The sequence below is a fragment of the Salvelinus namaycush genome, chromosome 40 (assembly GCF_016432855.1).
Source record: "Salvelinus namaycush isolate Seneca chromosome 40, SaNama_1.0, whole genome shotgun sequence".
NCBI classification, from domain to species: domain Eukaryota; kingdom Metazoa; phylum Chordata; class Actinopteri; order Salmoniformes; family Salmonidae; genus Salvelinus; species Salvelinus namaycush.
The window spans coordinates 4,440,206-4,456,510 of record NC_052346.1 but is presented as its reverse complement, the minus strand read 5'-3'; the positions used below and the strand labels follow the sequence as shown (position 1 = coordinate 4,456,510).

The window sequence follows — 16,305 nt, the reverse complement described above, 5'->3', positions numbered from 1 at the left end:
AAATAAATAATGAAACATGTTCAATATGGTTTAAATAATGCAAAAACACAGTTTTGGAGAAGAAAGTAAGTGCAATATGTGCCGTAAAAAATCTAACGTTTTAAGTTCCTTGCTCAGAACATGAGGACATATGAAAGCTGGTGGTTCAATATTCCCAGCTAATAAGTTTAAGGTTGTAGTTATTATAGGAATTTTGATGCGTCGACTATTTCTCTCTCTACCATTTGTATTTCATATACCTTTGACTATTGGATGTTATTATAGGCACTTTAGTATTGCCAGCCTAATCTCAGGAGTTGATAGGCTTGAAGTCATAAACAGTGCTGTTTATCAAGTATTGCTAAGAGCTGCTCGCAAACGCAGTGAAGTGCTGTTTGAATGAATGCTTACGAGCCTGCTGCTGCCTACCATCGCACAGTCAGACTGCTCTATCGAATATCAAATCATAGACTCAATTATAATAAAAACACAGAAATACGAGCCATTGGTCATTTAATATGGTCAAATCCGGAAACTATCATTTTCGAAAACAAAACGTTTATTCTTTCAGTGAAATTCGGGAAACATTCCGTATTTTGTCGGAACAGGTTGTAACCCGAAGTCTAAATATTGCTGTTACATTGCAAAACCTTCAATGTTATGTCATAATTATGTAAAATTCTGGCAAATTAATTACGGTCTTTGTTAGGAAGAAACACAGTTCGCAACGAGCCAGGCGGCCCAAACTGCTGCATATACCCTGACTGCTTGCACTGAACGCAAGAGAAGTGACACAATTTCCCAGGTTAATATTGCCTGCTAACAAGCATTTATTTTAACAAAATATGCAGGTTTAAAATATATACTTCTGTGTATTGATTTTAAGAAAGGCATTGATGTTTATGATTAGGTACATTTGTGCAACGAATGTGCTTTTTTCGCGAATGTGCTTTTGTTAAATCATCACACGTTTGGCGAAGTTGAATTAGGCTGTGATTCGATGATAAATTAACAGGCACCGCATTGATTATATGCATCAACCATGTGTAGTTAACTAGTGATTATGTGAAGATTGATTGTTTTTTATAAGATAAGTTTAATGCTAACTAGCAACTTACCTTGGCTCCTTGCAGCCACAAGATCCTTTTGATGCTGCACTCGTGTAACAGGTGGTCAGCCTGCCACGCAGTTTCCTCATCGATTGCAATGTAATAATCGGCCCCCAAAAAGGCAAATTACCGATTTTGTTATATGAACTTGATATCGGCCCCAATTAATCGGCCATGCCGATTTAATTGGTCAACCTCGAGTGTGTGTGTGTCTGCCTGCATGCGTGCGTGTGAGTATTAACTTTTGCCTCCTGACTCTCTCCCGACTTTGCTCACTCTACCTGAAGGTGAAAGGGGAGTGGGTAAGTGCAGGTCCACTGTCTAATCAGCTACTCACTTGTGATCCCAACACCTGCTCTCATTGGTCCATCATGTGTCCATCTCAACTGCTGTCGTCTCTTCATAAGCACTTAAAGAATTTAACCGTTGGTTGCATGTTTGTGGTTGTATATCCGTTATATGGTCAGTATACTCGGAGGATACACACTTGTTCTCAAATGGCATATGATCATACATCTATACAGGCGTGCCTCTACGTTATATACTGGATAAAGCATCTTGTAAGCTGTAGAGAGTGAGACGTTTATACAGACACATTTGATCCCATTTCACCAAGTACTCCTTCAACAAAGCAGTCCCAAAGCCATCCACTGTCATTCTTATTCTCTCAGCTTCTCTTCATGACCATCCGCATGCTTGGAAAGGAAGCGGTGATATTCAACTTGTCTTGTGAATCGCGAACATCCATTCCAAAAGTGGTCCAACCACTCTGTTGTATGTTTTAAATAAGGAATAACCACACATGGCTGGGCAACCCCAGTCCACAGGATTTATTGTAACCGCTCTTAATTTAATTTGTTTTCCCACAATTTATCAATCTAATCCTGTGTTGGCTCGACAGTATCTTGGTCCAGATTACTCGCCTTGTCTGTCAGTCAGAGTTGGGGTCCATTCAATTTTAACTCAGTCAATTCAGGAATTTCCCCATTGCTTTCAACAAAGTTTTTCAGTACATGTTCCTAATTTGAAATAGAATTGATCCTAACCCTGTTGTCAGCTATGAGCCTGTAGCTGGTTAAAGGAAAAGGTCCAATGGATAGATCCCTGAGAACTGGGGTTGTGGGTTGTTCTTGGCATAGAAATATAATTACTAGAAGGTACACTCAATATGGCCCACCCGGTCCACTCATCCCAGCATGACTTGAATGAGAATATCCGTTCTAGTCATTTTTATAGTCTTCTTTGGCTCTGTAGTGCTATGATGGTGAGCTGACCTTTGACCTTCAACCCCCAGGTGGACGAGTCCCAGACAGGTGAGCCAGGCTGGCTGGGCGGCGAGCTGAAGGGGAAGACGGGCTGGTTCCCTGCCAACTACGCAGAGAAGATCCCAGAATCCGAGGTTCCCATGAGCCTGCGGGCCAGTGCTGCCGCCACGGGCGCCGCGCCCAAACTGGTCTCACGGCTCACATCCACCGCCGTCTCCACCACACCCATGCCACCCAGCCAGCCAATGGCAACCCCTCCCCCGGCAACAGCTCCCCCTGCCCCCGGTCCCTGCCCTGGCCCTGGTCCCGCCTCTTCCTCCTCCTCGGCATCTAGTAACTGGGCAGATTTCAGCACCACGTGAGTGACAGCTCCAACCCTTCCTCTCACACAGCACTGGATACAATATGTTTTTCAGTCATAGTCTTACCTACATCAAGTTATTAATTGAAGAGAAATCAGTTTGAGTTGGTAAACTGTGTGTGCCTCTCTCCGCTCAGATGGCCGTCCACCAGCTCTGTGGAGAAGACTGAGACTGGGGAGGGCTGGGACGCTTGGCCCACCCAGCCGTCTCTCTCTGTGCCCAGTGCCGGTCCCGGGGGCCAGCTGCGCCAGCGCTCTGCCTTCACACCCGCCACCCTCACTGGCTCCTCTCCTTCTCCCGTCCTGGGACAGGTACAGTCGTTTTTAAAATGTATATATTTTTTTTACCCTTTTATTTAAAAAGATGGAGTCACATTGAGACCGAGGTCTCTTTTACAAATGAGCCCTGCAACATGCAAAATGAAATGAAATACAAAGTACACACATCAGTCAAATAATAGTAATAATAATACATTTTATTGTAACACTCAGTTTAGATGACACTGAGGAGCACAGGAACATATCACCTAGGCCTAGCAGGAGAATGATATTGACTCTACCTAAAGCAGTGTGGTTGTACTGTCAGACGAATGAAGAGCAGGACTTAGAAACAGCACATAGAGATTCTGTAGTACTTCCCTTCTCTCACACTCTTCCTCTCCCACTCCCCATTTCTTTCTCTCGGTCTCTGTTCCCCCTCCCCCCCTCTCTCTTCCTCCATCTCTCAGGGGGAGAAGGTGGAGGGTTTGCAGGCCCAGGCTCTGTACCCGTGGCGGGCCAAGAAGGACAACCACCTCAACTTCAACAAGAGCGACGTGATCACAGTGCTGGAGCAGCAGGACATGTGGTGGTTCGGCGAGGTGCAGGGCCAGCGGGGCTGGTTCCCCAAGTCCTACGTCAAGCTCATCTCTGGCCCCGTACGCAAGTCCATGAGGTGAGGAGAATGAGGATGAAACTGTCCCTCCCCATAGTCACATTTATCAATAATGTATGTATGTTTATATGTGTGTGTGTAATAATATAAACTATTATTGGAGTATTATTATTAATAATATTATATAGTAATGTATTTTTATTCGACCCGTAGGGCAGACAAAATTGATTCACTGTTTAACGGATTTTCCCCTAGAAAAGTGAGGCGAGCGAGCAAAAAAAATAAAACATTCAATGTATACGGAATAACAGTACTTTACCACATTATATGGACATGAACAATAGGAGAAATATTCAATTTCAGACTGATTTTCAGATTATTAATACACAAGTTGACATTAATGAACATTATTTACGTAAGATGTATAATAGAATGCAGTATTCTATCATATTGAAAAAAAACTAATGTATGAATGTATTATCAGTTATCAATCTACTTAAATCAAATTTTATTGGTCACGTACGTGATTAGCAGATGTTATTGCGGGTGTAGTGAAATGCTTGTGCTTCTAGCTCCGACAGTGCAGTGATATCTAACAAGTAATATCTAATAAATTACACAACATATACCCAATACACACATCTAAGTAGGAATTAATTAAGTCTATATACATATTGACGAGCGATGTCAGAGTGGAACAGACTAAGATACAGTAGAATAGTATAGAAAAACAGTATATACAGTACATATGAGATGAGTAATGCAAGGTATGTAAACATTAAGTGACTAAGATACGGTAGAATAGTATAGAATACAGTATATACATATGAGATGAGTAATGCCAGATATGTAAACATTATTAAAGTGACGAGTGTTCCATTCCTTAAAGTGGCCTGTGATTCCTAGTCTATGCCAATAGGCAGCAGCCTCTAATGTGCTAGCGATGGCTGTTTAACAGTCTGATGGCCTTGAGATAGAAGTTTGCCCCCAGTAATGCATTGGGCAGACTGCACCACCCACAACCTGCAAGGCTTTCCAGAGGGTGGTGCAGTCTGCCCAATGCATTATCACAGTTGCCGTACCAGGCGGTGATACAGCCCGAACAGGATGCTTTAAATTGTGCATCTGTAAAAATTTGTGAGGGTTTTAGGTGACAAGCCAAATTTCTTTAGCTTCCTGAGGTTGAAGAGGTGCTGTGGGCCTTCTTCACCACTATCTGTGTGGGTGGTCCATTTCAGTTTGTCAGTGATGTGTACGCCAAGGAGCTTTCCACCTCCACTGCGGTCTCGTCGATGTAGATAGGGGGGTGCACCCTCTGCTGTTTCCTGAAGTCCACGATCATCTCCTTTGTTTTGTTGACGTTGAGTGAGAGGTTGTTTTCCAGGCACCACACTCCGAGCCCTCACCTCCTCCCTGTAGGCTGTCTCATCGTTGTTGGTAATCAAGCCTACTACTATTGTGTCGTCTGAAAACTTGATGATTGAGTTGGAAGCGTGCTTCGCCACGCAATCATGGGTGAACAGGGAGTACAGGAGGGGGCTGAGCACGAACCCTTGTGGGGCCCCAGTGTTGATGATCAGCGGAGTGGAGGTGATGTTTCCTACCTTCACCACCTGGGGGCGGCCTGTCATGCAGTCCAGGACCCAGTTGCACAGGGCGGGGTTCAGACCCAGGGCCTCAAGCTTAATGATGAGCTTGGAGGGTACTATGGTGTTGAATGCTGAGCTATAGTCAATAAACAGCATTCTTACATAGGTATTCCTGTTGTCCAGATGGGATAGGGCAGAGTGATGGCGATTGCATCATCTGTGGATCTATTGGGGCGGTAAGCAAATTGAAGTGGGTCTAGGGTGGCAGGTAAGGTAGAGGTGATATACTAGTTTCTCAAAGCAGGTGAGTGCTACAGGGCGATAGTCATTTGGTTCAGTTACCTTTGCCTTCTTGGGTACAGGAATAATGGTGGCCATCTTGAAGCACGTGGGGACAGCAGACTGGGATAGGGAGCGATTGAATACTTAATTGTATAGCCTAACAATTTCAAGAATGATTGACAATAAATAATTGTAATCAAATTAAAATATTGATGCATAATAATGAGTTCATTACCTGAATGCATCTCCATAGCCTAGGCATTAGGTCTAATCATATTTGTATGAATATTTTGCTATCATAGACTAGGCCTTGTAGAAAGAGGGTCAATCAAGTTATGTCTGCCAAATTGAATGTAGCATTGGGAAAAAGACGCACAAAACATAAATCCAGACAGAGTATAGCCTATCATCATCAAAATAAAAGAAACATTTTATAACATGCACAATTGGAAGCATCAGTCTAATCTATATACAGTTGAAGTTGGAAGTTTACATACACCTTAGCCAAATACATTTAAACTCAGTTTTTCACAATTCCTGACATTTAATCTTAGTAAAAATTCCCTGTCTTAGGTCAGTTAGGATCACCTCTTTATTTTAAGAATGTGAAATGTCAGAATAATAGTAGAAAGAATGATTCATTTCAGCTTTTATTTCTTTCATCACATTCCCAGTGGGTCAGAAGTTTACATACACTCAATTAGTATTTTGTAGCATTGCCTTTAAATTGTTTAGCCTTCCACAAGCTTCCCACAAAAAGTAGAGTGAATGTTGGCCCATTCCTCCTGACAGAGCTGGTTTGTAGGCCTCCTTGCTCTCACATGCTTTTTCAGTTCTGCCCACACATTTTCTATAAGATTGAGGTCAGGGCTTTGTGATGGCCACTCCAATACGTTGTCCTTAAGCCATTTTGCCACAACTTTGGAAGTATGCTTGGGGTCATTGTCCATTTGGAAGACCCATTTGCGACCAAGCTTTAACTTCCTGACTGATGTCTTGAGATGTTGCTTCAATATATCCACATAATTTTCTTTTCTCATGATGCCATCTATTTTTTGAAGTGCACCAGTCCCTCCTGCAACAAAGCACCTCCACAACATGATGCTGCCACCCCCGTGCTTCACGGTTGGGATTGTGTTCTTCGGCTTGCAAGCCTCCCCCTTTTTCGTCCAAACAAACCAATGGTCATTATGGCCAAACAGTTCTATTTTTGTTTCATCAGACCGGAGGACATTTCTCCAAAAAGTGCGATCTTTGTCCCCATGTGCAGTTGCAAACCGTAGTCTGGCTTTTTTTGGTGGTTTTGAAGCAGTGGCTTCTTCCTTGCTGAGCGGCCTTTCAGGTTATGTCGATATAGGGCTCATTTTACTGTGGATATAGATACTTTTGTACCTGTTTCCTCCAGCATCTTCACAAGGTCCTTTGCTGTTGTTCTGGGATTGATTTGCCCTTTTCGCACTAAAGTACGTTCATCTCTAGGAGACAGAATGCGTCTCCTTCCTGAGCGGTATGACGGCTGCGTGGTCCAATGGTGTTTATACTTGCGTACTATTGTTTGTACAGATGAACGTGGTACCTTCAGGTGTTTTGAAATTGCTCCCAAGGATGAACCAGACTTGTGGAGGTCTACAATTTGTTTTCTGAGGTCTTGGCTGGTTTCTTTTGTTTTTCCCATGATGTCAAGCAAAGAGGCACTGAGTTTGAAGGTAGGCCTTGAAATACATCCACAGGTACACCTCCAATTTGACTCAAATTATGTCAATTAGCCTATCGGAAGCTGCTAAAGCCATGATGAAATTTTCTGGAATTTTCCAAGCTGTTTAAAGGCACAGCCAACTTAGTGTATGTAAACTTCTGACCCACTGGGATTGTGATACAGTGAATTATAAGTGAAATAATCTGTCTGTAAACAATTGTTGGAAAAATTACTTGTCATGCACAAAGTAGATGTCCTAACCGACTTGCCAAAACTATAGTTTGTTGACAAGAAATTTGTGGAGTGGTTTATAAACGAGTTTTAATGACTCCAACCTAAGTGTATGTAAACTTCTGATTTCAACTGTAGATCAAGCGTGACTAAATTCAAGCCCAGTAACTTTGTTCACCGCATTCTCCTTCGATTGTCTCGTCTGGCTGCCACGAAAAGCCCACACCTGCGGATCTGCACAAAGTGTGTGCGTGCCACTGGCGATGTACTTTGCTGGACACGCTAGCTGTTCTCGGCGGCGCATCATCACTTCAAACGCATTCCGTCGTGGTGTTATCGGTTGACCTACTACTACTGGTAGTACCAGTAAAATGTAAGTTATGAATCGCAAATACAGCTGACAGACTTCGATTTCATCAATCATTTTGACTTCAATTTGGTTGTCCAAAATACTATCAGCTTGCACTGCGTCTTTGCTGATGAATGCCCTGATCTCTGGCCAGTCAATTGGTAAAATTACATTGTTTCGTCTATTACTCGCTTCTAATAGATCTGAAAATGATGCAATAACCATGAATTTAACCGACTGTTTGTTTATAATGAGGGACGTCCCACGTTTAACCTGGACACATAAATAGTAGGAATTTGTGCTGGCTTCAGCCATGACTGTATGAGAGAGAAATGAAACATCTGCACGACGCCTGCAGGCTTGAGCATGTGTGTTTCACTGTCCAATCCGAGGCTTGAACATGATCTGAGCGTGTGATCTGAGGCTGTTTGGGCTGTTGGGCATCAACTTGGGAAAGCCTCAAGGGAGAGCGGACAGTTCATTATAAACATATATTGGCCAAAATATAACACATCTGATTTAGATTTTTTGGTGGTGTGGAGAAAAGTGAGGCGGGGCATCCGTTAAACAGTAATTCAACTTTGTCCGGCCTTATCAACCAGGAAAGACGCTTGAGGTTAAAAACCTATTTTGCGTGGGTGACCTGGTCAGCAGGATACATTTCAGCAGGGCTGCTCAACCATCTTCCTGGACAGCGTCCTGTAGGTTTTCAGTCCAACCCTAAAGTAGCATACCTGATTCTTCTAGTTAAGGTCTTGTTGAGCAACTAATAGGTAGAATCAGGTATGTTCAATTAGGGTTGGACTACAAGACGGTAGATCTCCAGGAAGAGGGTTGGGGCAGCCCTGGACTACAGACTTCAGCCAACTTTAGAGTAAATCCCAATTACTATTGCTTGATATTGTCTAGGAGGGAGCAACATGGCTGCCATGGAATAATGTGACATCATTATGCTTTTTTATTGAAACCTCAATGGCCAAGTTCTCTGTGTATGGCTTTAGTCCCTCCCCATCTAGAATGTATTGTTATATTAGCCACTGGCTTGGCTGTCTGAGTTAATGTTTGCCCTCTCTCTGGTGCAGCATTGAGTCTGGCTCGTCCGACAGCCCCCCAACCATGAAGAGACCCACCCCGTCCCCTACCAAGACCATGGACCCAGGAGAAGGTGGGTGATGGACCTAGACACGCACGCACACACACACACAGCTCAGCATACAGTTGGAATCCCTTGCGGTGAAACTGCCACGTCCGTTTGCAATATTACAAAAACAAATAAATTACTTCAAACAACGAACGCTGTTGTTTTTTTCTCTGACATCATTGTATTTCATTGCACGTGCGATAGAACAGCACTACGATGTACTACGATTGTTTTTTACCATGACGCTGGACGCTCATGTCCTTTTGATAAGCTAAACAAAACAATAACAAATACGCCTGGGGCAACCAGTGGCACCGTTTCACCCATCGCGCATCTCGGCTTTAAATGACTCTTTCTCTCAGACTGTTCCACACCATATATACAATATAAAACAGAGCACTTACACCAGAGTTTATCACGGAACACAGTATGTTCCTGTTACTCTACCTATTTAGATGAAATCCTGTGGAAAACAAAGCTAAAAAAGTGTATAAGCAGACCCTGTTGCTCAGATGTTGTGTTTCCCAGAATACATAGCCATGTACACCTACGAGAGCAACGAGCAGGGCGACCTGACCTTCCAGCAGGGCGACGTCATCGTGGTCACCAAGAAGGAGGGCGACTGGTGGACGGGCGTGGTTTCGGGCAAGACGGGGGTATTCCCTTCCAACTACGTCAAACCCAAGGACTCTGAGGTAACTTCTAGGAAACGCTTCTCGCTCACACGCTTTGTCAAGTATTTGTGTGGCGATTTGTAAACTCTGCGATGCAGTCCTGTTTGTCTGATCAGCTCTCCCAGTAAAACCAAAGCGCTCTCCTAACATTAGCGGACGTTCACGGTGAACATAAAACAAATGGAGTATGTTAGTTGGCCAACGTTAGCTAACGTTTCACGAACTGTGTGCCTTGTTTAACTCCCAGTAAAACCAGAGCTCTCGGTCTTCCCTCTAGGGACTGGGACCCGCAGGGAAGACTGGAAGCCTGGGGAAGAAGCCCGAGATAGCCCAGGTCATCGCCCCGTACACGGCCACGGGGGCCGAGCAGCTCACCCTGGCGCCCGGCCAGCTCATCCTCATCAGGAAGAAGAACCCAGGGGGCTGGTGGGAAGGGGAGCTGCAGGTTGGAGGACCATCTCTCAACACTACTCACCACAAACAAACAACACTTACTTGAAATGTCGTAGTAGATGTTTAAATGCTAAGTTGTATTCATATGTGGACATAGATGTGCCAATAATTGTCTTAATATATAATATAATACTAATATACAAGGTGATATTTATACATAGACAGTGATGTAGAAATTCATTGATTCATTGTTATCCACACATTTGCTTTAAAAATAAGTAGAAGGGACTGTTTCTAACTGTTAAAATTCTTGCTCTGCCCCTGTGGCCTCTCCCATACTCACAAGTCCTCTCATTGGTCCAGGCCCGGGGAAAGAAGCGGCAGATTGGCTGGTTCCCGGCCAACTACGTGAAGCTCCTGAGCCCTAGCACCAGTAAGACCACGCCCACAGAACCCACACCCCCCAAGCTGCCAATGCCCAGTGCAGGTAGGGGCCAGGAGCAGGGACCTGACGGGGGCCCGCCGGGGCCTTGGGGCCCCTCCTTGACTCAACATATGACGGGTACTAACACTGTGCTTGTGCAGACATTCTCTGTGTACTTTCATGTTATAATAGCGTCCTTGATAATAACATTATTTCCTGTCATAATAACATTCTTCCAAGTTATAGTAACGTTCTTTTCAAGAACATTCTTTCATGGTATAATAACATCCTTGATAATTACATTATTTTGTGTTATAATAACATTATTTTACAATAACATTCATATTATTAGTAACAGAGGACTGTGTTGTGAAGTGGGCCTAATATTAATAGTAGCATTTTAAGGTCCTGTCCAGGAGTAACCCCTAGCCCCTACACCCCTAGTCTCTTGTGTAGATCTGAGGGGATTGGATAGGTATAATTCATTTGGTCGTAGCTCTACCTTGCCCTCTGATAAGCTATACGTAGAATTTTCTCCATAGTAGCCTATATAATACCCATCCAATCCTCTCAGATCCTAAACAAGAGTTTTTGGGGTTTGTTCGACATTGCCGACTGATTGATCTACAAATCGCCTTTTTTGCATCATTAATATCCAATAATTATTAGATCAATCAGTCGTTAACAATTTACCCACAATGTATCACAGATTTGATAGAACATCGCCTTTTGTCCCTTTTCTTGTGGACGGGCCCAAGTCTATTGTATTGTCTTCTATTGTCTGACTAACCCTTCACTTGTATCTGTATGTGTGTCTCCAGCAGTGTGTCAGGTGATTGGCATGTACGACTACATGGCGCAGAATGATGACGAGCTGCCCTTTGGGAAGGGCCAGATCATCAACGTGCTGAGCAGGGAGGACCCTGATTGGTGGAAAGGCGAGCTGAACGGTTCCGTGGGCCTCTTCCCCTCCAACTACGTCAAACTGACCACCGACACAGACCCCAGCCAACAATGTGAGTGCACACACTACTACTAAATTCTCCCTCTCTGTCACACCCAGCAGTTTGAGTACATACTGCACCCTTCTCACACACAGTCACACACACACACACACACACACACACACACACACACACACACACACACACACACACAGTCACATACACACACACTCACAACCCAGCACGGGTCATAACGAGTACTGTGACTACATTCCTTCCTCTCTCTTACACACACACACACACACACACACACACACACACACACACACACACACCGATGTGGACTCCTGCTTTGTATAGAAGTGATCTTCTTGTATCCTCTCACTCTCTTCGATACCTAATTCATTTCAACTAAAACCCCTGGAAACCTCTGGAATCGAATCAAATGGGACCGTGTTTGACAAGGGTATAATCTGTAGGCAACTGATCATACTGATACCTATGGGCCCCCTCTTTGAAGACCTTTCAGATCATGTACCATCCTCAGTTGAATAGAGGTGTGTGTGTGTCTGTATGTACAGTCCCTCCTCACTAACATCTCCCTCAATGTCCTGTAGACGCCCCCTCCCCTCCACATCCCTCATGCATACTGTACCATGGTTAGACTCCACCTCATCTGTTATGCTGCACGCTGTGTGTCGTCTCGTGAACTCGTCCGCCACCGACGTCCATTTAGTTCTGCACGCTCGTGTATTTGCATATTTTTCTTTCTTTTGTTGTTGTCTTGTTGGTTTGTTTCCGTTTTTTGGTTTGCGTTTTTTGCTTATGTGCTGTGTTCTCCTCCTCTTTCTAGGACTCATATGTTGCCCATTCCCACTCAGCCTTGAAAGTCCTCAAAGAGACCCACTATCCCCTAAACACTGCCCCCGCGGGATGATGGGAGATGCAGCCACCCCGATCATGTGACTGCCACATGATAACCACCTGGCCTTGTGGGCTAGAAGAGTCAAGCTGCAGAGAGCAGGCCGTTACCTCCTTATATTCGAACTGTTAGACGCATTCGCCAAAATTGCCAAGCAGCTTCCTTATCCTACACCGTTTATTCTTTAAACAATATACTTAAACAAATTTAACATTTATTATTAATCGAAACATTTCAATGTTTTTTTTAGGAAATTGAAAAAAATAACTACTTGAAGTGGTCATATGAATGGGAGACTGGATAGTGGGTCCATTTGTGGCTTTCTGTGAACGCAGATTTTTTTGGGTAGATTTAGACATTCTGCTTTTTTTTATCATTCTGCATTTTTTATCACCGCACCACGGATTTGGTCTATTTATTTAGAAATACTAATGAGTCAAAGGGCTTCCTTTTTGACGTTAAGCTTCTCCCTCCCCTCCCTTACTAACCCCTCCCCCATCCGACCCACAGCTCCACAGAAAGACCCACTATTCATGACACACAGCATCAGACGGGCCACCCAAACAACCGGGGCCTGGCCCGAAAGACAACCCCAAGCCCCTTTCCCCTTGCCCAAACCCCTTCAGTTTGCAGATCTGAAGGAAACGGGATCGGTTGTAATCACATTGCTTACGTCTTACAGATCTGCACAAACCGAAGGGTTAGGGGAATGGGTGGTGGGTTGGTTGTCCGACTGGGCCCGGGATTGGTTCATCATGAGCAACCTGTCTAATTGACTAATCTAGGGGTTCAAAGGTCACCGAAACACACATGGGTCACGTTATAGGATGGAGGGAGAGCTTATTACATTTACTGTAGCTTACATCCAGACCACCCCTGCCCCAAAGCCAGCTCATACAGTGGACAGAGAAGCTGTCTGTCAAACCTATGGGCGGGACTGAACCTGTCCATTTATCCACTCACATCTAGCAGTGTTTTTTTATGTTCATACTAAACGTTCTTTGGATGAGTCTTGTTGTTTGGAGGTGCTGGGGTGTTTACTTTGTGCTGTAGTGTTTTGTGAAACGGGGTTATGATCGACGCAAACCAAATAATGCACAGCCGGCACAAGTGGAGAGGGGAATGTACACACACAGTATGCACAGACTTGTAATCGTGTGATTTGAGTGGCACACACAAAGTAAGTAAGGATGTTATATCCTCAGCAAGTCAATTCTTGTCGTCTCAGAACTATGTATTATTCAGAGTAGATGGGGTGTTTCGTATTCATGAGTTGGTTTACATGTTTTCTCCTAGATTCAATTTCAATTGAAGTGTAATTTCTACAAGTTGGACAACTCTATATCCCCATGACAGTCTATTTTTTATAAATTAATGCAATTATAGTGCATAGTGTTTTAAATATATATGGTTATGTAGTATTGTATTTTTTCCCCTTCCCTCCTGAAGTTATTTTTACCGGTTTATGCAGTTGCCATTTGTAAAAATCTGAAGCAACATGTCCATTTAGTTTGACCTTTTCCGCGGTTATTTTGTCAAGAAAATCCTATTGAAAAGAACTGTGATTCAGCTGAATATGAACATACTAAATATGAAAAGAATACCCTCCTGATAATAGCTTTTTAACAATGTTTACATATGAAAACTAAGACTATGCTATTTTTTTGTAGTCCTTCTAACAGAGTGGAATACCAAGTTCTAGGGCTATATAGCTATGGCCTTAAACTATTATTCTTCTCAAACAACAGGAAAAAGCATGGCATCATCCATTTAAAGCAATATATACATACAGTAGTATTGGACTGGTACCATATCAATCTTGTTTGCATTTGTCACAACAGTATTGTAATTTTATTGTAATTCTAAAACACAAAGATGGAATTCCTGTATGCAGACTTTTTTTATATAACCGTTTGGTTCCTATTGGTTCCACTATGTGACAGTATTGGTGTTTGCTGCTTTATGATTGGTTTGTTGGACTTTCCAATGTGTCTTTTGAGACCCATCAGTTTCAAGGAGGTTTGTACTCCGTTACTGACTCGGGTTTGAGAAGCACAAAAAAATTCTAACTATACAATACTCTGACTATAAACTGAATTGCTTCTGGTATGTTATGAATCAACAACAAATCCAAAATGTAATCGTTACACTTGGTTCCTGAAGCATTTTATCAGAAATGAATGTACAAATTGAAAAATGTGTACAAACAAGTCAGCTTTAATAAAAAAGTGTCATGCTGTCTTTAATATAGAAAATGACGTGTATAATGATTAAAAAGCTCAATGGCAACGGTGGACTTGTGTTTTTTTTATTTACTGATTTTAAAAATCAAAAGGTTTGTTTACTTGAGCAAGAGACCTACCACCATTTCTTTTCAAAGCATGTTTGCTTTAAGACATGTTTTGTGTGTTATTTTTATTCCTTTTGTAGATAACTCTGGGGAAAATGTCAATTACAAGGCTCTAAAGAATTATACTTTCAACTTGTTTTATTTGTATGTATGATGTTTGCCTGGCTTTTGAGGTGAAGACCCTTTTACCCTACACCTTCTAAATACATTTTTATTTTATTTTTTCCAGGGAAGTGTTTTGTAGTGTATATTGTTTATTTCAATGATTTGTTCAGGTGTCAGTCTACATGCCTAGAACTCTAAAGACAGAAAGTCCAAAGAGCCAGCCATTGGCTTTCTGTGGAAGTTTGTTTGAGAGATGGGTCATTGAGATTGTGTTCTGATTGGCTGTTGGTGTTTGAGTGACAGAGGGGAGCTGATCGAAGCTGTTGTCCTGTTCCACAGGGTGCGCTGACCTGCACCTGCTGGACATGCTGACCCCCGTTGAGAGGAAGAGACAGGGCTACACGCATGAGCTCATCGTCACCGAGGAGAACTATGTCAATGACCTGCAGCTCGTCACCGAGGTAGCCATATTTATATATATATTTATTTATTTGTATTTTTTTTTACCTTTGTTTAACTAGGCAAGTCAGTTATGAACAACTTCTTATTTACAATGACGGCCTATCGGGGAACAGTGGGTTAACTGCCTTGTTCAGGGGCAGAACGATAGATTTTTACCTTGTCAGCTCGGGGATTCAATCTAGCAACCTTTCAGTTACTGGCCCAACGTTCTAATCATTAGGCTTCCTGCCGCCCCATATTCAAATGTGTGTGTGTGTAATAATAAATATATATTAAATAATAAATACATATATGTATATGTGTATATGTGTATATATTTATTATTATTTTCACTACATGGTAACATGATCACACATGCAGTCCAAGCATACACACTCTGCCCTATCTGCGTTACATGCAAACGTTTCCGGAATGTTTGTGTTAACATTGCGTCAACGTTTGCTCGCCAGGTCTTTCAGAAGCCTCTGCTGGAGTCGGAGCTTCTGACAGAGAAAGAGGTGGCCATGATCTTCGTCAACTGGAAGGAGCTCATCATGTGTAACATCAAGCTGCTCAAGTACGCCCCCTAGCCACCTCTGGTCCTGTTGTCATAACTATAGTTTAACTAGCTATATGGTGGATAGCAGCTGATTTCCTGTGGGTCTTCATGACTCGTGGCTTAAAGGGGCATTCTGGGATTGGTACATCCATTTGTACACTTTCAAAGTAATGATATTTTGCCATTGATTCTTGTAAACAAACACTGTACAGCTTCAGAACATAGTTAAAACTATAACCAGACGCACCAATTGTCCCATTCTCTTCTGCCCCCTTCCTCCTGTCCCCCATCACCAGGGCTCTGAGGGTTAGGAAGAAGATGTCGGGCGAGCGCATGCCAGTGAAGATGATTGGAGACATCCTGACGGCCCAGCTGCCCCACATGCAGCCCTACATCCGCTTCTGCAGCTGCCAGCTCAACGGGGCCACGCTCATCCAGCAGAAGACCGACGAGGTGCCCGAGTTCAAAGACTTTGTCAAGGTAATGGAGAAAGGCCGTAAAGTACGCTTTGCCTGCGTCACCATCTCAAATGGAACCTTATTCCCTATATAGTGCACAACTGTTGACCAGAGCTCTATGTTTGACTAATTTGTATTGAACTTTTATTGGTCCCTAGT

General features: G+C 43.1%; 1 protein-coding gene across 5 annotated transcripts in view; it reads left to right on the top strand.

Moving 5' to 3' along the window:
- itsn1 (intersectin 1 (SH3 domain protein)) overlaps positions 1-16,305 on the top strand; it is a 64,636-nt gene that overhangs the window by 41,806 nt on the left and 6,525 nt on the right. For 2 of the 5 annotated variants that reach the window (XM_038979815.1, XM_038979813.1), the window contains 11 exons: positions 2,383-2,711; positions 2,852-3,026; positions 3,443-3,648; positions 8,818-8,900; positions 9,405-9,571; positions 9,828-9,995; positions 10,307-10,505; positions 11,189-11,383; positions 15,028-15,149; positions 15,600-15,706; positions 15,985-16,168. In XM_038979815.1, coding sequence (XP_038835743.1) covers positions 2,383-2,711; positions 2,852-3,026; positions 3,443-3,648; positions 8,818-8,900; positions 9,405-9,571; positions 9,828-9,995; positions 10,307-10,505; positions 11,189-11,383; positions 15,028-15,149; positions 15,600-15,706; positions 15,985-16,168 — 1,935 coding nt within the window. The remainder of the gene's footprint in view (positions 1-2,382; positions 2,712-2,851; positions 3,027-3,442; positions 3,649-8,817; positions 8,901-9,404; positions 9,572-9,827; positions 9,996-10,306; positions 10,506-11,188; positions 11,384-15,027; positions 15,150-15,599; positions 15,707-15,984; positions 16,169-16,305) is intronic. The other 3 variants (XM_038979818.1, XM_038979817.1, XM_038979816.1) reach the window with 3 other exon arrangements.